The sequence below is a fragment of the Dromiciops gliroides genome, chromosome 2 (assembly GCF_019393635.1).
Source record: "Dromiciops gliroides isolate mDroGli1 chromosome 2, mDroGli1.pri, whole genome shotgun sequence".
NCBI lineage: Eukaryota > Metazoa > Chordata > Mammalia > Microbiotheria > Microbiotheriidae > Dromiciops > Dromiciops gliroides.
Window position 1 is genome coordinate 365,589,949 of NC_057862.1, and position 22,242 is coordinate 365,612,190.

At 48.5% G+C, this 22,242-nt stretch overlaps 1 protein-coding gene across 9 annotated transcripts in view; it reads right to left on the reverse strand.

The window, feature by feature from the left end:
- Positions 1-22,242, reverse strand: part of PLCG1 (phospholipase C gamma 1) — a 90,558-nt gene that overhangs the window by 31,245 nt on the left and 37,071 nt on the right. For all 9 annotated transcript variants that reach the window (XM_043990114.1, XM_043990113.1, XM_043990112.1 and 6 more), the window contains exons 4-22: positions 14,446-14,598; positions 14,235-14,328; positions 13,988-14,035; positions 13,735-13,819; positions 13,382-13,465; positions 12,310-12,344; positions 11,795-11,867; positions 11,349-11,450; positions 10,222-10,340; positions 9,938-10,023; positions 9,668-9,788; positions 5,169-5,337; positions 4,668-4,790; positions 4,334-4,435; positions 4,002-4,189; positions 3,418-3,618; positions 2,970-3,089; positions 1,857-2,037; positions 865-942 (exon numbers count right to left, since the gene is read on the reverse strand). In XM_043990114.1, the coding sequence (XP_043846049.1) occupies positions 865-942; positions 1,857-2,037; positions 2,970-3,089; positions 3,418-3,618; positions 4,002-4,189; positions 4,334-4,435; positions 4,668-4,790; positions 5,169-5,337; positions 9,668-9,788; positions 9,938-10,023; positions 10,222-10,340; positions 11,349-11,450; positions 11,795-11,867; positions 12,310-12,344; positions 13,382-13,465; positions 13,735-13,819; positions 13,988-14,035; positions 14,235-14,328; positions 14,446-14,598 (2,162 nt within the window). The remainder of the gene's footprint in view (positions 1-864; positions 943-1,856; positions 2,038-2,969; positions 3,090-3,417; positions 3,619-4,001; positions 4,190-4,333; positions 4,436-4,667; positions 4,791-5,168; positions 5,338-9,667; positions 9,789-9,937; positions 10,024-10,221; positions 10,341-11,348; positions 11,451-11,794; positions 11,868-12,309; positions 12,345-13,381; positions 13,466-13,734; positions 13,820-13,987; positions 14,036-14,234; positions 14,329-14,445; positions 14,599-22,242) is intronic.

Sequence of the window (22,242 nt, forward strand, 5' to 3'; positions counted from 1 at the left end):
GATGGCACGCTTTAGAGTAACCTGGGCAGGAACTGGAGCTTAGATGTCTAGCTGAGTCCTGCCTGCCCAGTGAGAGGACCCCAGCAATTCTGGGATTTTCAGTCCTCAATCTGCCCCGGGGGAAGAAAACTAAGCTTCAAGAGATCCCTGCTCGGACCTGGAGGAGGAAGATCCTCAGCCCTGGAAGGTGACAACATTTCAGAGCCCAAAGGGGCCTCTCATTATCTAACCCTTCTCAGGACCAGATCCCCCTTTTTCCAGCCATCCTGAAAAACTCTCTTCTGGCCTCCCAGGAATGCCTCTGCTCAGTGCTGAGCGGCCGGCATCCCTTCCAAAGGAGGGGAAGCTGAAGAGTGACCACAAGTCTTGGAGTTCAGATATGGGGCAGGGGGAAGGGGAAGGAAGAAGGGATCTAAAACACCCACCCTATGGGAAATCTCCCCAATTATCTCTCACCCCCAAGAGATAGCCCAAAGAGAAGCAGCCATGAGGCCGCAGACAGCTCTGCCCCAGGGAAAAGGGAGGTCCCAGGAAGGGATTCCCAGTCCCTGGAAAGAACCTGCATGAGCAGTGAGTGGCCACGGGGACACAACATCAAGGTGGTAGCATCTAGTAAACGTGGCTAAGGGCTCGTAGAGCATTTTCAGGTTTGCAAAGCAAAGGTTATTATCTCATCTGATCGTTACAACAATCCTGTGAGGTTAGTGCTGTTATTATCCTTATTTTACAGATGAGGAAACTGAGGTTGAGAGAAAGTGACTTGCCCAAGGTCACACAGCTAAGTGTGTAAGGCAAGATTCGAACATAAGTCTTCCTGACTCAAAGTCTAGCATTTGGTCCCCCGTGCCACCTAGACCCCTTTACCTTAAAAGTTGGCATAGGGTTTGCCTCCACATAGAAACCTGGGTTCCGTCCTTCATACAGGGCTCCATAGTCTGGCTCCTGAAAAGAGTGTGACTTCCAATGAGGGAGAGCGGGTATCTCTGGTCTCATCTCTGCCTCTGGTTGGAGGCCCACACGACCCCCTTCTTCAAACTCACACTTCTCTCGGCTTCCCTGGCCCCAGAATCTCCTTCCTCTTTGACGGCTGGTTCTTGGTCTCTCCTCCTCATCTTCCTCCCACTCCCTAAAGAGTTATTTCCCTTGGCCCCGACCTTGGTCTTCTCTCTACACTCTCTCCCTTGACCATTTCATCCATTTCCATGACTTCAATGCTCAATGCTGATGACTCCTGAATCTCTCCCTCTAGCCCTGAGCTTCAGAGATGCATTTCCAACTACTAGTGAGACAGGATCTGCATGTCAGACACATCAAAACACCTCGAACCAACACCTCAAAAATCACTATGTCCAAAATGAAGCTCACTGTTTTCTCCCACAACCTGCCCTCCCTCCAAGGTCTTCTATTTGTGTTGATGGTACTGCTACTGCTATCTTCCTATTCTCTCAGGGTGTCATCTCCCACTCTCCCTTCCCTTACTTTCCCCCAAATCAATTCTATCTCTGCCCCTTCTTCTCCACTCCTAAGAGCCTTGTTGCCTGGACTATTTCTAAGTCCTGCCCTCCCTCCCTCCATCACCAATCTAAACCTGCCTGGGCCAGCTGAAACCCCACTGTCTCTCCATGGGCCTTCTCTCTTCCCGCCATTCACGGCCTCTCTCAACCTCACCACACACCCAAAATCACCTACTGCACCCAATGCTTCTTTTTTTGGTTGCGCTACATTTTAAGTTCTGAACTGACTCCCTATCCAATGCGTCGTATGTACCCCGGGCCCTACATGCACAGATCGGAAGCCACCTCCCCAGCCCCAGCTGCCACCCTCACATCTCCATCCCCTAGAAGTCCCTCTCTCACCGCCGTGCCCATCTTCTCTAGTGCCTCCTCATTGATGGGGTAGCGGAGCTTCATCTTGCGGTACAGTGGATGCTTCTCATAATAACTGATGAGATCCACAAGGCTGTCAAACTCAGAGTTACCCAGCATCACCGTCTGCCCCTCCTGCTGGACCCGGCAGTGTTTGATCTTCCCTTCTGCCCTGAGGGGCAAGGCACACAGAGTTTTTCAGGACATCACTTCCCCAGCCTAATCACAGATGGGGCACACACCTCTCTGCCTTCTTCTCTTCTCTCCAGGCCTGGAATGTCCTTTCTCCTCCCCTTGGCCTCACACACTCTCTCCTCCTCCCAGACACAGCTCTACATGAAACTTGTGCCGATACCTTCAAATGCTAGTGCCCCACCCCCCAACTCCCGGCAATCACCTCCTATCTGCTGACATTTATTCTCTACCTCTGTTATAGCTTATCAATATGCTTGATTTCTAACCCATTCGAATGTAAACTCCTTGAGATTATGGGTTATTTCCTATTTAAGAATCTGTATGAGGGTGGCTAGGTGGCTCAGTGGATAGAGCACCAGACCCGGAGTCAGGAGAACCTGAGTTCAAATACGGTCTCATACATTTACTAGCTGTGTGACCTTGGCAAGTCACTTAACCCCAATTGCTTCGCCAAAAATAAATAAATAAATAAAAGATTGTCTAGTCCAACCCCCTCATTAAAGGGGCAGCTAGGTGGCACAGTGGATAGAGCACCGGCCCTGGAGTCAGGAGGACCTGAGTTCAAATCCAGCCTCAGAAACTTGACACTTACTGGCTATGTAACCCTGGGCAAGTCACTTAACCCCAGTTGCCTCACCAAAAAACAACACCAAAAAGGTGTATATAAAAAATTGTATCCCTGTGCTTAATAAAAGATGGCTTACTGATTGACTGGACATAGGCCCAGGACCAACCCTACCCTGGCCCTGCTATTCTAGACAAGGCTAAGACACCTCTCTACCCTGGCCTAGACTCGTCCATGACCCATGCAGAGATACAGTTCCAGGGCAATCCCTCACAGCCACCTCCTCTGTTACAGTCTCTCTGGCCCTGGGCCTCTTTCCCCACACCCCTCCACAGTCCCCTCACCGGAAGGAGATGGCATAGGAGTTGGGTTCACTCCGCTTTCGCACAAGGAAGGCTCCATCCCTGGGTACACGCATCAACATGTGCTCCGCCTGGGCTCGGGTCAGACTGGCGTGGTACCACCTGCAGGCAGGTCCCTGGGGTTATTGCGCTCCACTGTCCACTGACAGAGACATCCCCAGATCCCTAGCACAACACTCCCCCCTGCCCCAGGCCTTTTAACATAATACTGTGCCCTTGAGGGCAGCTAGGTGGTGCACAGGCCCTGGATTCAGGAGGACCCGAGTTGAAATCCAGCCTCAGACACTTAACACTTACTAGCTGTGTGACCTTGGGCAAGTCACTTAACCTTCATTACCCCGCAAAAATGAATGAATAAATAAATAACATTGGGCCCCACAGAGCCCCAGGCCCCTCCAGTCATCCCCTTTCCCATTTGACTGCCCCTCACTCTTTGCTCTCGTGGGCATTGGTCTGAGGCACAGGCTCCGTAAGGCGCATCTCGAACTCGTTGCATCGCAGTGGCACCTGCTGGTAGTGGGTGATGAGGTCATAGAGCGAGTCAAACACCAGGTTGTCTGTCAGGAAGAATTTGGGGCTGCCGGCATCCTGGCGGGAGTGAATCCGGCAATGTTGGACTTTCCCATTCCGCCTGGAGGAGGGAGGGGGGAGATGGGGAGAGGAGAGAATATTTGTGAAGCCAGAAACCCAGAGGTAACTGACCCCCAAAGACATCCCCAGATGTCTGGCTTTGGACACAGGACATAGGGGCCCCTCAGGAGGCTCAGCTCATTCCTACTTCCCTTTGGCTCTTGGCCTCATAGATCACAGGAGACCAGAATCATGAGGCCTCAGGAAACAAGATGGCAGCGGGAGGGGAACCTACGTAGTTCAACCAAGCGTTCCTCATCTACAAGGTCCCTCTATCTAACTCTAAGGGAGAATCTTGATGGAGGGCAGGGAGAGAGGGAAGGGACATTGCCATCCCCTACCCCCGGGGAAAATGGGGCCACAAGGCCCAACAGGAGACCTTACCAGAAGGAGAGCGTGTAGTCCCCGACAAAGGTCTCACTCTCTCGAACCAGAAAGGAGCCATCAGGGGCTCCGGTCTCGATGCAGTATTCGGTGAGGAGCCTCTCGGCAATATGCCGCCCATCCCGACCGGCCCCTAGCTTCCCATGGAACCATTTCTCACTGGAGTGTAGCTCTGCACTGCTACTCACCTGGGGGATTAGGGGAGGAAGAAGACAGTATCACCTACTCCTGCCTCCCAGACTCGACGGCTCGATCCCCCGAGATCTCAGCTTCCATGTGCTGTCCCATGTCCATTCCCATCTCCACCCTCTGGACCCCAGCTCCATCATCACCTCCTTTGGCTCCTCCTCATCATCATTGCCCTGGTCACTGTTGGTCTCCTCTGAGTAGTAGATTTTGCTGCTGGTCAGTACAAAATAGTGCGGGTACCACTCCTGAGGGCCACAGGACAAGGTCACGAAGGGCTTCTAACTGCCCCCTATGACTCCTGCCCAGCTCCCCCAAGATCCCCGGCTCTTTTCAGGTCTCCCTGCTCAAAGTTGGATAGGTATAAAGTAGCAGGATTCAAACCTAGTTCCTGTGACTACAAATTGACGAGCCCACCCCTTCCCCCCCACCCCCCCAGCTCATTCTTCTTCCCTTAAGGGGCCCTGGCTCAGCCCTCACGTGGTTAATGGGGTCTTCCAAGTAGAGGATGCCGTTCTTGATGGAATTGCTGATGTCGTTCTCAGAGTACATCACTGACGTGGGCACCTCCTCGTAGGCACTGCCTTCGGCCAGCTTCTTGTGCTGCCAGAAGGGGAGTCGGGGGTCCTTGCTCAGTCCCACCATTCCCAATCTGACCTCTGCCCTTCTGACAGGTTCACTAGGAAACCTCAACCTGCCAGGCCAGAAGTCCTTGAACGGGCCAGACAGCGGGCCCGGCTCCTCTACAAAGATCATTTTCAGGACCCCCCCAAGGTCACCCCAGACCAGGCTCAGTCTCCCAACTGCAGCTGGGACAACAAGGAGCCAGGAAGGGATGGAAGTGAAAGAAGGAGGGACATCTGCACTGGAGCCACAGAGAAGTGGGGACCCTCATTCCCACCCCTCACCCCTGCATCGCCCCATTCCCCTGCTCACCACGGCCTCCGGCTTTCCCCTTGACCCAGCCTCCCGCCCAGATACCTTGATAAGGATTTTTCTCTTGAGCTGGTTGGGTGAAGGCAGACCGTCGGCTGCGATGTCCACAGGCTTGGTAAGAAGGGTATCGCCAAACACCTTCTTGAAGTACTGGGCCATGTTTCTCTGCTGAGCAATGCTGCAATGATCCTCAATGGACAAGATCACCGGGTACCTGGGACGGGAAGGCGGGGGCCAAAAGCAGGTTAGGCCTCCCCCCATGCTCAGCCCTGTTAGAAGGGGAGAAGAGGTGGGGACGTGGCTCTTGTCCTGGGAACAAGTCTGGTTGGGAATACATGGCTCCCACCACTAACAACCCAAAGCTGGGCATACTTAGTGTAGGATGAGGGAAGAACACAGACAAGTGCCGGTTGGAGCAGCTGGGTGGTACAGCAGATAGAACACCAGGTCTGGAGTCAGGAAGACTCATTTTCCTGGATTCAAATCTGGCCCCAGATATTTACCAGCTGTGTGACCCTGCACTTAAGCCTGTTTGCCTCAGTTTCCTCATCTGTAAAATGAGCTGGAGAAGGAAACGGCAAACCACTCCAGTCTCTCTGCCAAGAAAACCCCAAGTGGGATCACGAAAGGTGACTGAAAGGACAAGGGGCTAGCTAGGGGAGACAGGGGAGGGTGCACAGGACTGGAGAGCCTGGAGCCCCACTCTGAAGAGGAGTGAAAGAGACAGAAAAGACTTTAAGCTCAATGTGGTATCTCCCCACAATGTGACTCTGCATATGATCAGTACTTAATAAGTGTTCATTAAAATCGCCACAGTAGCCGGGGAATGCTACCTGGAGGAAGCTAAAACTGGGCCTTAAAGAGAGAAGATGGGATAGAGGAGGAGGAAGATGGGGAGGGTATCTGAGGCAGGGAAGATAAAAGAAAAACACGGAGACAGAAATGAATGTGGTATGGGCAGGGGACAACGGGAAGGATAATAACAAGAGCTAACATATTTCCAATGCTTTAAGAAGGTTCTAAAGTGTCTTACACATATTATCTCATTTGATCTTACCACAACCCTGAGAGGCAGGTGCTATTCTTATCAACATCCCCATTTTACAGATAAGGAAACTAAGGCTAACCAGGGTCACACAGTTCTCAAGTGTCTTAAGGAAGGATTCAAACTTCATTCTTCTAGACTCTAAATTCAACGCTCAATCCACTTTGCCACCTACCTGCTGGGCAGAAGACAAGGGCATCACTGTTTTGTAAAACAGATAAATGCAAGATAAAGATGGAAAATCAGGGAGTACCAGGCTGTGGAAGGCCTTGAGCAACTGCTCCATCCTTTATACATTCAACAAGCATTTATTAAGCACCTACTATATGTAGGGCATGAAGCTAAATGCTATAACTGCAAAGATGAAAAGGAGACAGCCCCTGTCCTCAAGGAATCTGCATTATACGGGAGCAAAGTAAATGTGCATAGAGAAGTAAATGCAAAACATCTCTCCAGGGAGGGATGGGCTATGTGTAGGAAGTAAATAGCTGAACTGAGTTTTGAAAAAAGGACACTAGGGATTCTACAAGGCCAAGGCAATGAGGCAGCATCTTCTAGGCCTTGGGGCCCAGATTGTGCAAAAGCTATGGGGATGGGAGATTGAAAATAAGGCAGAGCCAGCCTGTGAAGGAAAGTAATGTGCAATATAAAAGAGCAGGCTGGAGCTGGGCTGTGAAAGGCTTTAAAAACAATGCAAAGGAATTTGGATTTGATCCCAGAAGCAGGAGGAAGCCTCCCGGAGTTACTTGAGGAAGGGAGTGAAGATCAGTCAGACCTGTGCTTTAGGAAAATCAATATTCATATGAAAAAAAAAATCTTCTAAATAGCTAATAATTAGAGAAATGAAAATTAAAGCAACTCTTACATCCCATCTCACACCCATAAAACCGGCATAAAGGAAAATAACAAGTCCTGGAAGAGCTACGGGAATACAGGTATACTGGTGCATTGTTGGTGGATCTGTGAATTGGTCCAGCCATTCTGGAAAGCAATTTGGAATTAGGCCCAAAAGGTTACTAAAATGTACCCTCTGACTCAGCTTTACCACTACTAAGCCTATACCCCCAAGAGATCAAAGAAAGAAGATGAGAACCTATATGCAAATAGGTAGATATAGATATATAGATACTCTTTTCATAGTAGCCAAAAATTAGAAATAGGAGGATGCCAATCAATAGGGGAATAGCTAAATAAATGATGGTACAGGAATATAAAATGAGCAGTTTCAGAAAAAACTGGGAAGATTTCTATGGACTGATGGAGAGTCAAGTCAACAGAACTAAGGGAACGATTTCTACAATGACAACATTATAGAAAAAAAAACCCAAAACTTTGTAAGACTTTGGAAAGCTAATCAAGGGGGCAGCTAGGTGGCACAGTGGATAGAGCACCGTCCCTGGATTCAGGAGAACCTGAGTTCAAATCTGGCCTCAGACACTTAACAATTACTAGCTGTGTGATCCTAGGCAAGTCACTTAACCCCAACTGCCTCACCAAAAAAAAAAAAAAAAAAGAAAGTTAATCAATGCAATGAAAAACCATAAATCCAAAAGACTTAACACAGAAAAAGACCTATTTTCTGACATGGCCAATATGGAATTTATTTTGTTGGACAATGCATGTTTATAACAAGGGTTTTATTTTTCATATTTTTGCATTTGTAATTTTAATAACTATGGATACAGGGGGCAGCTAGATGGCGCAAGGGATAAGGCACTAGCCTTGGATTCAGGAGGACCTGAGTTCAAACCCAGCCTCAGACACTTACTAGCTGTGTGACCCTGGGCAAGTCACTTAAACCCCATTGCCCTGCAAAAAAAAAAAAAAAAAAAACCTATGGATACATATATTTGATTTTTAATGGACTATCAGTTTGGCAGCTGTGTGAAGTACGGTTTGAAGAGGAGAGAGCCCAAAGATGGAACATCAATTAGGAGGCTACTGCAGGAAAGGCCAGGACAAGGCTGGTAGCCTCATGAGGGAGGGTGATGGATTTAGGATAAATTCAGCAACTAGGTGTTACAGTGGATAGAGTGGTGAGGGAGACCAGCTGCAGACACTTGCTAGCTTTATGTCCTTGGGCAAGTCATTTACCCTCTGTTTGCCTCAGTTTCCTCAACTGTAAAATGGGGATAATAACATCACCTACCTTGCAAGGTCATTGTGAAGATCAAATGAGATATTTGTAAATTACTTAATACAGAGCTTAGCACATAGTAGGTACCATATAAATGCTAGCCATTTTTATTATTATAATTATCATCATTGTGATATTTATGAATCATCATCATCATTGTTGTATATTGTGAAAGAATTATTAACATCATTATTATTGTTTTATATTGTGAAAGTAGAATTGGCAACACTTGGCAAGTGATTGGATAACGAGGGGTGAGAAATGGAAGAAGTCAAGGCCAACTCTAAGGATGCCAAACTGGGTACCTGGAAGGAAAGACAACTGGTAACCATGGAAAGTTTTTTGTACAGGGATACAATTAGGATATTATTGCTGAAAAAGACTTTAGCAATCATCTGGACTTTAGCAATCCTCCCATTCTGAAGAAGAGGAAACTGGGGCCTAGAGAGAGTAAGTGACTCAGAAGATCAAGTTGGCAGCTATGGGCAGAAAGGATTGGTTGAGGAGAGACTGGAGTCAAGGACACTAACTAGTAAATAGCCTACTATAACAATAACATAAGGAATGACAAAGAAATAGAAAGAAAGGAGATCAATGGGAAAGGAAGTGTAAACCAGGATAAAACATAATTAAGAAATGTTTAACAAAAAAAATATATGTAAATACAGTATAACATAGATAATGGTAATTTGCGGTTATCTAAGTCAATATGCGGCCAGGAATCTGTTCATATTTTAGTCTGACACATGATAAACAGGTAGAATGAATAGGACTTGAATGTAAGAAGAGTCAGCGTAGCACACCAGAACACTGGACTGGGAGACAAGAAAACTAGGTTCAAGTCTCTGTTCTGCCACTAACTTACTTGTACAACCTTAGGCAAGTTGCCTAGACCATTAGAACTGGAAAGGTCCTAAATAATCATCTAATGCAACTCCATTTCACAGATGGGAAAACTGGAGATCAGAGAGGCAAATCAACTTGCCCCAGGCTACACAGAAAGATAGCGGCCAAGCAGGGACTAGAACCCAGTTTTTCTGAGTCCTAGCCCCCAGCCCTTGCCTCTACACAACTTTCCCTTCTCATCTGTCTGAAGGAATACACATCTAGAAGGGATGGGACTAGATGCCCTTTGAGGTCTCTTTCAGCTCTGATGTTCTTTGAGAAAAGACAGCTGTAGGCTTTGAGTCTCAGTGACTCAATGGAAGCAGGGGTGACTCCCCCAGCCTGCTGAGCTCTAGGAAGTGAGTCCCCCCTCCCCTCTAAGACTCTTACCTGGAGCCCCCATGCTGATTCATATTCCCTGCCCCTTCCCACTCCCCTCACTTTGCCCCTCACCACTCCCCATCCCACTCCACTCACTCTGAGGTCACAAATGCGTGCTCCTTAATGGTGTGCAGAACATCAGAGAATTTGATCTTGGTGGTGAGGGTATGTCCATGGTAAATGACAGGCATCCCATCCGGTCCATCCCAACAGTCCACTTCAAGGGTCATGGGGAGAGACAATAGTGGTTCAGTCCAGGTAGACCCAAAGCTAAGGCACCTCTCCACTTCTTTCACTACAGTCCCATATACTAACCAACTATAACGCTCCCTACAATCCCACAACCCCGCCCCTAACCTGACTCACACTCAATGCATCGACAACCCATACGAAGACACCGTGCGTAGGCCTCCAACGAGGACTCACTGGAAAACTGATCCCCAGTCAGGTACCTATTATTTGTGGATGGAATTTGTGTTGTGGTAGTCAGGCCAAGCAAAGGGGCAAAACTTCCTTCCCTCAGCCCATCAGCCGGCGTCCAGCTGGGTTCCTCTCCTCCCAGGGCAGAGATAAGGGAAAAGGGATGCTGGGAAGAAGGGAGAAGAGAACACGCCTGGGACCCTCCCATCCATCAGCCCACAGGTCCTCACGTGTTGTGGGATGAAGAGATCCAATACTGAGACAGGGGATTGTTCATGGTGTCCACACACACTGAATCCAGTTGGGAGTTCCAGATGTTGTTCTCTTTGGAAAACAGGAAGGTAACAAACTGCCCCAAAACATATGGGGAAAGAAATTTAATTCCCAGCAGTGTGAACACTACTCCAAAGGAGGGCCTGGGCTCATGGCTCCCAGGAGGGAGCAGGGGGTGTAGCAGGTCTAGGCACTGCTGGGTCAGCCCAGACCAGCCACAGGGTGGTATGACTTCACTTTGGGGGACAAACTGCTCCCCCTGCCCCTGCCCCCCTTTCCCATCTGTGAGGCCCAGTGTCCCCCCTTCCTCCAGCTTTCCCCTTTACAAGAACCCAGTCTGGGCAAGAACTCTGAGCCCTGGCTGGCAGCTGAAAGTACTGAGTGTGTTTTGTTTATCCCATGAAAGAGCGACTCTCTTTGTTCAACCCAATTCACAAGGGCATAACTAGGCAGCTAGTTACAAGACAGAGCCCTGGACTTGGAGTCAGGACAACAAATTCAAATCCAGCCTCAGGCTCTTACTTGCAGTGTGAGGAGTCACTTAAACCTTTGTTTATCTCAGTTTCCTTACCTGTAAGATGAAGCTAATAATAGCCCCAAATCCCAGAATGTTGGGAGGATAAAATGAGAGATTTCTAAAACACCATATACTCTTTTTCACAGACTTTAAAGTACTATATAAATGGTGGCTTTTATTAACTTTTTTTTTTAAGTGAGGCAATTGGGGTTAAGTGACTTGCCCAGGGTCACACAGCTAATAAGTGTTAAGTGTCTGAGGCCAGATTTGAACTCAGGTACTCCTGACTCAAGGGCTGGTGCTCTATCCACTGCGCCACCTAGCTGCCCCTATTAACTCTTAACTAGGATCTACAAGGAAAAGCTACAGAAATTTGACTTTCAGTCCATGTAAGTAAGAACTTGCTAATATAATTAGGATTTCCTTGGGAAATAGGGAGCTGCCTGTCACTGCAAATATTCAAGCCAAAATTGGATACTCCTTCATTGGGGATGCTGTAGAGAAGATTCCTGAAGTGGGCGGACTGAAAGCCCTGTAAGGAACCCTTAGATTCTGTATGGGGCTCACCTCATCCAGGAAGAAGTAAGGCTCCTCAATCTCCCGAAGTGGGTCTTGGAGGAAGCTGAGCATGAACTCCTGTACCTGGAGCCTGTCAGTGGCCCACAGTTCCTACAGCCAAAGGAATGATGTAAGGTACAAGGAGCCTCCGGTCTTCCAACCCAGCCCACAACCTGCCCTGGCACCTTGGCAGACACCTATGAGGACAGTGAGTGATCCAAAGGCCCCTTCCTGGTCCTAATACCTTCCGGAGAGCCACTTCCCCTAAAACCTTCAAAAGTCAGGCCACACTAAAGCTGTGGCCTCAACCCATTCCCCAAGCCCAGCCTGCCACAGAGAATGTGTCAATCCCCTAGCCAGGTCAAGCTCAAGGTCATTTCTCTTAGGTTTAAGTGCTCTGACCAGGAGAGAGCCTCTCCCTCCCCCAGCTCCCCCGGCCCTTGGCCCACCCATACCCCCTGGTATTCCAGGAGAAACTGCTGGAACTCCGACAGGGACACTCTGCAGAGCTCAGGCCGATCCCCACCCCTGGAGATGGGAAAAAGGGAAGGAGAGATTAGGGTCTCAACTTGTAGAATCACTGAATTTAGAAGAGAAAGGGACGACAGAGAGCTCGTCAAAGTACCTCATTTTAAAGAGAGGGAAATTAAGGCCCAGAAAGGATGAGTGTGACTTGCCCGAGGTCATATATTAAGGAACAGAAACAAGGTTTGAATCCAGAAGCTCTGAATCCAAATCCTCTGTCCGTTGGACCAACCGGGGGAGACGGCCTATGTACGGGACCTACAAGGCAGTGTTCCTCTTTCCTTGGAAGGCCTTGTAGTATCCAGGGCCCTGAGGAAAATCTTAATGCTATGAATGATTCTGTCCTCCCCGCTACCTCCTCCTTCCCCTCTCCACCCCCAGCCCACCACACCAAAAGGGAGAGGGGTAAAGAGGAAGGGAGGGAAGCCATCCATGCCCCACAAACCTCAGGGTCCCAGCTTCCAGGAAAGGAAGATCCATCTGTGGGAGACAAAGCCAGATCAGGAGAAGGGGACTGGAGATGGGGCTCATGGATGCCCTAGGAATGGGGGTAGGGAGAACAGAAACAGACTTCAAGGAAATGGGAGTTAGAGGGTCTCAGATGGGAGCTCCTCTGTATTCTAGTATCTAACTCAGAACCACAGACTATCAGGAACCCGAGCAATTAGCTAGTCCTGCAATCATATCTTACAGATGAGAAAAGGGAGGCCCTATACTTTGCCCACAGTAAGAAGGAGCCCAACTTAACCCCAACTGTCTCACCAAACCCCCCCCAAAAAAACCAAACAAAAACAAAAAGAAACTTTGGGGCAGCTAGGTGGCGCAGTGGATAGAACACCAGCCCTTGAGTCAGGAGTACCTGAGTTCAAATCTGGCCTTAGACACTTAACACTTACTAGCTGTGTGACCCTGGGCAAGTCACTTAACGTCAATTGTCTCACTAAAAAAAAAAAAAAAAAAAGGAGGAGCCCAGCTGGGAATAAGGTCACTCTAAATACAGAGTTTTTCCTTGGTGGTGCAGCGGATAGAGCTCTGCACTTAAATCTGATTCCTGCCTCAAACATTTACCAGCTATGTGACCCTGGGCAAGTCACTTAACTTCCATCTGCCTCAGTTTCCTCATCTATAAAATGGGCATCATAATGCCACCTACCCCTCCTCAGGATTGTTCTGAGGATTGAATGAAATATCTATAAAGCACTTTGCAAACTTTGAAGCACTATATAAGTACTAGCTATTATTCTTATAGACTGCCTCACCATGATGAGGATCAAATGGCATGATATTTGTAAAATGCTTATTAGCAATGCCTTCACACATAGCAGGCCCTTCATAAATGCTCAGTCCCTTCCTTTCCCCCTATGGCAGACACTGGATAAATGTTTATTGGATTCCACCAATGAGAGTGGCCTCTGAAGCAACAGAGACATGGGGGTACAATTACATATAAGGGGGGGGAGTGTGTCAGGAGGGAGCTCCAAAGCCAGACACTGGAGGAGAATTGGAGAGGCCCTCACCGTTTTCTGGGCACCAAACATGAGGCTCCGGTAGAGTTGTGCAAACTGTCCGTAGGTGATGTCCCCACTCCGCTGCTCCAGGTCCTGGCAAAGCATGGGCCCACAGGTCATCCCAGGGGTCCCGAGGCCAAGAGAGTCAGGGAGGAGGGAGACTGAGTAAAACCCAGGGCAACATGCAGGCCTCCTCTCATGCCTCTTCATCTGAGGCTCCTGGGGGGTGGGGGGGTGTCCACTCTGAGGGTGTGCACAAATCCGCACCACCCCTACTGGGAACTTCTCTGCCAGCGCCAATTCTGAATCCCCAGGCTCCATGGTGCTGGCCAGCACCAGACAGACAGGGAGACAAGCCTTACCGTCAACCGTTCCCTCAGGAACCGCATGTTGGGAACTCGGTAGTTGACCTGGGACAACATGTTCTTAAGATCCTTGGCAGAAATCCTAAAGTGACAAAGATACCCCACTCATCCTTCATTCACCTTGTGTTCAATGAGCCTGTGGGCCCATTCCATAGCTCCGCCACCATTTCTACCCCTCCCCAGGGTGTACCTGTGGTACCTGAGAGCCAGGTCACCCACCTCAGCATCACACTTCCTAGGCCCCACTCACCTCTCTTCCCGATTCCGATCTACTGAGTAGAACTGCTTCCGGAGCCACCTAAGACAAAGCAGACAGATTGAGACTGGTCTCTGCTCAGAGGGCCTCAGGCCACCAGGCTTAGGTCACCATCAATACACCAGTGAATCCTAGAGTCCCCTGCATCTTCCCTATAGGGAAGAAACTTGCCCCACGGTCCTTCCCTACCATCCCCCCACCCTGGGACACCAAGGAGCAAGCTGGCCCAGAGGGGACCCACCTCTCGATCTGCAGAGGTGTGGCAGCTTGGACAGTGTCAGTCACGAGCCAGTTCAACCCTTTGATCCACATGTTCACTTCATCTTCCGAGGTGGCTGTGGGACAAAGAGAAAACAGAATGGCCCATGGCCATGGCTGCCCCATCTCCACAAAACCACCAGACACACCTACTTCCCCCTGGACTGCTGTGCCCAGGCTCTCCCGCCCCTCACCTTGCAGACTCAGAGTTTTCAGGCGGAATTCCATGCCATACAGGATGACAAAGCAATGGGACTGATCAGGCCGGAAAGCCGGGTCCTCCTGGTAACGGTCAAAGTCACGAGAGGTCTTCCCGGGACGGATCTCTTTGATTTCACGAATATCAACTGTGAAAAAGGAAAAGGGCCAAGTCAGGTGAGAGACTGGCAATTATCTTGGCTCTAGACAAGTGCTAGTGGGGCAAAGTAGAGAGAACTTGGGATCTAGAATCTAGATTGGGATCTGGAACTTCTCAACTGCTCCTGCCTACCTGTGTGACCTTGGGGGAGTTCCCCCCCCCCTCTGGGCTTCCACTCCCTCATCTGTAAAATGAAGGGGGTGAACTAGAAGACCTCTGAGGTCCTTTCTGGCTATAAATTTGTGACCTTAGGATCCCAACCAAGCCATTTGTACTGAAGTCTTTCCCCTCTTTCCCAGCCCTTACATAAGTCCATCTCTACACTTGGGGCATCACTATAGTAGTGAAAGAGGCGGAGACAGAGACATTCACAGCTATCAAAAAGCCCTCATTCAAGTATGAGGAACAGGGTTTATATATACTATGACATTTGGCAGGGGATAATTGGGGTTAAGTGACTTGTTCAGGGTCCCACAGCTAGTAAGTTCCTGAGGCTGGATTTGAACTCAGGTCCTCCTGACTCCAGGACCAGTGCTCTATCCACTGCACTGCCTAACTGCTCCCATACTATGACATTTAGTGCTAAATTGTGTGATTCTAAATGTTATAAGGCACCAAGGCCACATGAAGAACAGATGAAGGGAACTAGGGATTTTCCACATGGAAAAAAGAAGTTGATCAGAGGCCCATTCTGGAGCCAAGGCCCCAGAGGGCAGAATTGGGAGTGATGGGGAAATTTCACAGAGGCCAATGACAACACTGGAGCTGTCCAGAAGTAGAAGAGGCTTCCATCAGTGATGTTCTCCAGTGGGGGCTGGAATGGTTGCTTGTCAGGGACGGCAGAGAGGAGCTTCCTGACCAAGAACTGATTGGACTAGATTAACTCCAAGGTTCCTCCCAACGCTCAGAAATTCTGAGTTCTGAGAAGAGAGAAGCCAGTCACAGCAGAGTGCAATGAGAAGGGCCTTTTCTAAAGGAATGGGTTTCTTTGTGAGGGACATAGACAAGTGGCAGAGCTGAGATTCAAAACAAGGCCCCTGATTTCAAATCCATCATCTTTTCTACTTAGTGTCATGAGGGGGAAAGGTGTGGGGGGGGGGGGGAGGGGGCCCTTAAATATGCCTGTATAAAGGATTACACTTTCCACACATGGTCCAATTCGAACTAAAATGGTCTTTTATTTGGCACTAGAAAAAGCGACTGCATGGGAAGTCAAAGACTTCACCCCCAGGGAAAAGGTGGTTTAGAAACATCCTCCTCCATAACAGAAGGCAAAAGCTTTTATAGAGGATAGAAGGGGTGACCACCTGAAAATGGAAAAATTCCTTTTTTGGGGTGGGGAAAGTTTGGATGCTTCCAGGGGGAGGGGGGTTTTTTTTTTTTTTTTTTTTGAATGACGGTCCTAACCTCTGGGGTTATCTCTTTCTCCTAGATCTAGTCAGGTAGTAGCCACACCTAATTCATTTACTTGAAATAGTATTTTATCTCCCCTCACTACTTAGGTACGTCCTTCCTGATATCTAGTTGGCCAATCTATACTTTAAGGGTCCCTTCATTCCTCAATATGTCTGTCCTGTTATTTGGTCATCTTTGGTTTTGCTTCTCACAGGAGAAACTTCTTCTGACTTATCCTAAGCCCCGTGTCATTTGCTACATCTTTCTACTTCTCTAGCAGATGACAACATCCTTAAGGGTGTTTGTGGGGCAGGGGAGTTTCTACCAGACAGCCTTTAAGGCCCTTCTCAATTCCCAAACCTCTATGATTCTACAAGATGAGTCTGGAAGGACTAGTAAAATATGGCTAGAGGTGAGGAGGAGTATTCTCAGGAGAAGAAACGACATGGGCAAAGGCCTGAAGGCTGGAACAAGCCTTGAGTGTGGAAGAGACTATGTAGAAATTATCTCACTGTGTACCTCCTCCCCATTTCTTTGCAGGGGTGGGGAGTCCAGGGGCGTGGAATGTTGCACAAATTGTCAGATTTTTTTTTTCATGTTGACTAATTTAGCTGATGTTTTTTCCTCTTTTTTTTTTTCTTTAAAACAAAGAAAAAACCACTTTTGCTGTATAGGACAGCTCAGGGAGAAGGGAGAGGGCCACAGAAGGAAATTTTGGTGATATAAAAACAGAAGATATCAATAGAAAAAAAAATTAAAGGCCACTGTTCACTTAACCCCAGAAAAGAGCTGAGAAAATGCATATCCCTCCCTTCTCTGAAGGGATAGGGGCCTATGGGCGTGTAATACTGCACAGACTGTCAGACTTGGCCATGTTGCTTGTTTTGCTGACCTGCCTTTTTTTCTTTTTTGGTACAAGGAACACCATTCGGAAATGAAGGCTTTGGCCAAGATCAGGGATCTCGAACACATGACAGGATTGCTCCAAAAAATAATGCCACAGGACAATGCCTGGAGCAGCAAAACCCACAGAAGAATGTGCTGAAATCATCTTCTAACCAAGAATGGCTTGGAAGGTCAGAAGGAGGGAGCTGCATTGAGACAGGAGTGGAACCCAACCCCACAGTCACCCGGACAAAGATCTAGTCCCAGGAAGGCCTCACCAGAGAAAGAGACCACCCCTACCCCCCCATGCCCCCGCCCCAGCCTCTGAATCAGCTGAAGCGCCAGTGTAGTTTGGAACTAAGCTCACAGTCTGGTGAGAGGGCTGAGCCTTTGGCAGGGGGGAGACTACAGGGAGGCCAGGTTTTGGCTGTGATCCCCCTGGGCCCAGGGTGGATGCTTTGCCCATTGTGTCACCTAGCTGCCCCAGGATGACATCTTTAGGACTAAATTGAGGGGGATGGGGAATGCACTGGGGGAGGGGGAAGGGCAGAGGTAGCATGGGGTAAAATCCTACCTGAAAGAAAGCGAAAAGGCTTATGGAGTGGGGGGAAGAGATAGGGAAGGAGCAGGGCAGTAAATGAACTTTATACTCATCAGAAAAGGCTCAAAGACCTTAAACTCATCAGAGTAGCCTCAAGGAGGGATTAACACACACACACACCCAACAGGGTGGAGTAACCTATTTAATCTGGGCAGTAAATGAGCCTAACACTCATCAGAATTGGCTCAAGGAAGGAATAACATACACACTCAAGTGGGTGGGATAAAGAGAGAGGGGCAAAAGAAGGAAGGGCAGATTGGGGGAGGGGACAGACAGAAGCAAATCCCTTTTGAAGAGGGATAGAGTGAAAGAAGATAGATAATAGAATAAGTATCATGGGGAAGGGAATAGGATGGAAGGGAAACAGTTAACAATAGTAATCATGAAAAAGAGAAAAGGGGGAAAAATTGTACAGAAATGAAGGCTTTGTCAAAAAAAAAAAGCTATCAAATTTTTTAAAAGCTAAGACAAAAAAATGTAAGAAACAAAAGATCATTGTAATTATAACCCCCAACAAAGCATCCCTCTCTGTTTGGCATGGCCTGTTGGAAAGAACAATGGCTGTGGAGTCTGAGAAGCTAAATTCAGATCCTGGCCTTGCTATGTAGAATGTGCTCAGGCAAGTCCCTTTCCTCCCTGGACCTCAGTTTCCTTCTCCACAAAATAAGCTTAGACTGGATGACCTCCAAGGTCCTTTCCAACCCTGAATCTCGCAAGCGGCTTGAGAAAACATAATCAGGCCTTCTTCCCGATTCTCAAGCCCAAACATGACACAAAGACTGGCCATGATTGGGCCCAACAATTGGACAAAGAAGCCTCCCCAAGTCTGCTGGGGTTCCCGAGCTTGTCCCAGTGTTAAGAAGTAGCCATGGGGACTTGATGCCTGCCCATGACCTGACCCTCCCTTCTTTAGATGCTGAGCTAGGGAGCAGAGTCAGGTGAGGAGATGCCTGGGAAAAACTGGAGTGGGGGGGGGGGGGTGGCGCGCAGAGAGAGAGAGAGAAGGCAGGGTGAGACACTTTGTGAGTCATTTTTTCTCAACACAAGGTACTTCTGAACAAACCCCAGCCAATAGTTGTGATTCTGTGTGGTGTTTGTGCTGGGGGTGGAGGGTGGGGGGAATAGGGATTGAGGTGGCTTCTTGCTGGCCAAGTGAGGGCTGAGAACAAGGAGCTGCAAATGTCCCCCAACACATACCCTCTTTCTCCTTTGCTCAATCAACTTCTGGTCTGGTGGGAGGCAGCGGTGGCCAAGGAGAGAGAGCCCAATCCACCCCACCCAAACCTCAGGTAGGAGGCAAACACCATGGAGGCTATAAATATGCCTCACAAACATGCTAAGAGAAAGGAGATTTGTCCTCGGTGGTAAGGGAGCCTCTTGGTGCCTTCTTCCTGCACTCCTGGCCTCCTGCCTTCCCACAGGGAGGAAGCAGAATTGCTGAAAATTCAGTCCCCCTGCGATTTAGGGAAAAGAGTGTCAGCTCCCTCCAAGGGCCGGGCTTGCTTTTTAAAAGCAGACCCCAGGGAGAACAATGCTTACTCCCATGGCAATGACACTGTAATGGTGGAATTTTGGAAATTTCCTGAGAGATGCTGGTAGAGGGTTGGGAGCGGGGTGACTTCTTGGCACTCCCCGGATCACATCACCGCTAAGGCCTCCCAGAACCCAACCAGAACTCTTATCCCAGTGAGAACTACAAAATTTACTGAGAACTGATTCCCCACCCACTCCCCTCTTTCCCAGGCAAAGGAACTGCCTGGGGCTGACTTGATGGACTTATGGACCTTCCCCCAAGTAACTTCTCCCCTCCCAATGTGCTCCACCTTACTCCCTGGACTTTATGGTATTATGTAAAAAGAGTCCACCAACATTAAGGAGTTTCTATTCAGAGTCAGTAACGCCTATACTTAATTTAGGAGCAGTTCTACCATTTCATTTGTCAAAGGTTCATTTACATTAAGTAGCTATATGTCACTCTGGAGCCATCTTTTGGTTCCCTTTTTGTTCCGTTACCCTATTAAAAACCCTGTCCTCTGTTCCCATTTTTGGGTATTCCTAGCTTCTGAGCTTTGAGATACCACGAGCTATAGTTCCTCTGCCCCGGTTAAAGACCTTATTTCTCCTACATTGATTGTTTCCTTAATTTCCAGGTTAACACCAGATTTACCCCAAAGTGGTGGCCCTGGAGAAGGGGGGGGTCAAACAGAGCTTGAAAATGGACTGAATAGCAAAACAATTTCAGCCAATGGGAAGGACCAAACATGACCCAGCAGGGAAGAGCTCTCGTTCTGCACTGCCTCCCTTGTCGCAACCCAGAACTAGACTCAAGAACCCACAGATGGGGAAGGATGGGGCAGTGAGCAATTCAGGATTCAAGATGGGGATGGGACTCAGGGTCTCTTACCCTTGTTCTCTGCTTTACCACAGACCCTCTGCCTTGAGAAATTCTCAAAAGCCCAAGTGGGTTTGAACATTAAAACTTTCTGAGTGTAGGAAAATAGGGGCCCTGACCCAGCTGCTAGAAAGATGGGAGAGAGATCTCAAGGGGAACAGGAGTACAGGTGATAACATGGAAAGGAATAAAGGTCAGGGTGAGGCCACCCCAGAGAACATCCAGTTGCTAGACGTGTGATCCCCTCCCACTGCTATTCTGCACTGGGCATGTCTACCAGGTAGGGGCATCCCTGGGAACTGCTGGAGCCCCAAGATCTTAAGCCCTGGATCTCTCTTTCTCTCTCAGCCCTAACGCACACTCAAGAGAATCCACAATTTGCCCTCATAGCAACCCATGATCGCAAACTCTTAAAGAAAATACACAAAGTGGTCATTTAATAAGTGGGACCACAGGGCAGCTAGGTGGTGCAGTGAACCCAGAGGCAGGAAGAGTTCAAATCCTGCCTCAAAGACTTACTGCCTGGGTGACCTTGGGTAAGTCACTTAAACTATCGGTCTCAGTTCCCTTATCTACAAAATGAGTGTAATATCAGCAATTACCTCCCAAATAAGATGAGATAATATTTGTAAAATGCATTGCAAACCTTAGTTATATCAATGATGGCTCCTATTGTTATTATTTAACCTCCCATCCCATGCAGAAATCCTTTTCTCATCACAGGCAAATCTTTCTACCTTTGGCTCAAACATTTCCTATAACAGAGTTCACCAAGGCAGGCCATTCCAGTTTTGGACAGCCCTAATGGGTACAAAAACAGCAGCTAGATGGCTCAATGGATAGAGCACCGGGCCTGGAGACAAGAAGACCTACATTCAAATCCCACCGCAGATACTTACTAGCTGTGTCACCTTGGGTAAGTCATTTAACCTCTATTTGCCTAAGTCCCCTGGAGAAGGAAATGGCAAACCACTCTGGTATCTTTGCCAAGAAAACCCCACGGATGTTATGGTCCACAGGGTCATGAAGGGTTGGACACGAATGAACGACAATTGTTACAAAGTTTTTCATCATACTGAAGGGTCTTTCAACTCTTCCCTGCCCTTTCTCTCCCTCTCCCCCTCACCCATCAGCCCTTTGGCATCATATGCCTCTGCACTCAGCCTAGTGAGAGGCAGTGTGGTGCAGTAGAAAGAACACTAGATTTGGAGTCATAGGAACCAACACAGAATGCCAGGTTCTACCCTTACTCCCTCTCTGGACCTGTTTCCTCTTCTGTAAAATATGGAAGGTCTCTGAGGTCCCTTCCAGCTCTCAGCCTCTGATACTATAATGCTATTACCCAGGGTCAGAGAGAACAGTCCTGTCCCCAGTCCCAGGTAATGCTCCCCCCACCCACCCACCCACACACACACACACACACACACACACACACACACACACACTCCCAGACCCATCCCCTCTGGAGCAGGGTCAGCCCCAGGCTAGGCCATCTCTGCAATTGACAAACCCTTGATCCATCTCACTCCCCATCACTTTCCAAGCAAGGGCTGTAAATAATTTACTCCTCTCTTCAAGGTCTAGTCCAAACTCCCAGACTCCCCTTGTGGATTTCCACTTTATTGAAAAGATCTAGGTCATCTGACAGGCCCACCACCTTCAACTTCTCTCCTTGTCTGAAAAGCTCTTGGTTGCTTTGCTCTTGTTTTTGCCTTTTGATTGGATATCCTTTCCTCCTTTCCATAGTTCTCAGAGGGACAGCTGACCCTCCAGCTTCTTCTCAGTACCCTCTTCTGTATACCCCCACACACACCCTGTTTGCTGGATCCCATCTAATTCCAGTCTCCTCCAGGACCTCAATCTATCAGTCACTGCCCTACCCCTTGCACAAAACAAAGGTTAGTATAGTGAATGAGCCCCTGGAACAAGAGTCAGAAGAGCTGAATTTGAATCTGGGCTGTTTATTGGCTGAGAGTGACCTTGAACAAATCAGCCCTCCTCTGTGAACTTGTTTCCCCAGCTGAAAAACATGGAGAAACATCTCAGCACTACCTACCTCATGAGGCTACTGTAAAAAATAAACTGTGTTAATCTTGGGAGTTCACATTTCTTGGCGGAGAAAGCCCTCAGCCACCTCAAAGATCTCCGTAAATAGGAGTTATTAGTAATAACAATAACAATTTTTAAAAGCAGACACACCAGGAGGGCAGAGACAGGGGTCTGGATTGGAAGGGGCCGGGGGAAGGAAATGAAGTAGAGGGACCAGATGGGTGGAGAAAGAAAGGGAGAGGGGACCAACCTCTGCTGAGGGAAACTTCAAAGGGCACAAAAGGAGCCACTTAGTGCTAACTCTCCACTCA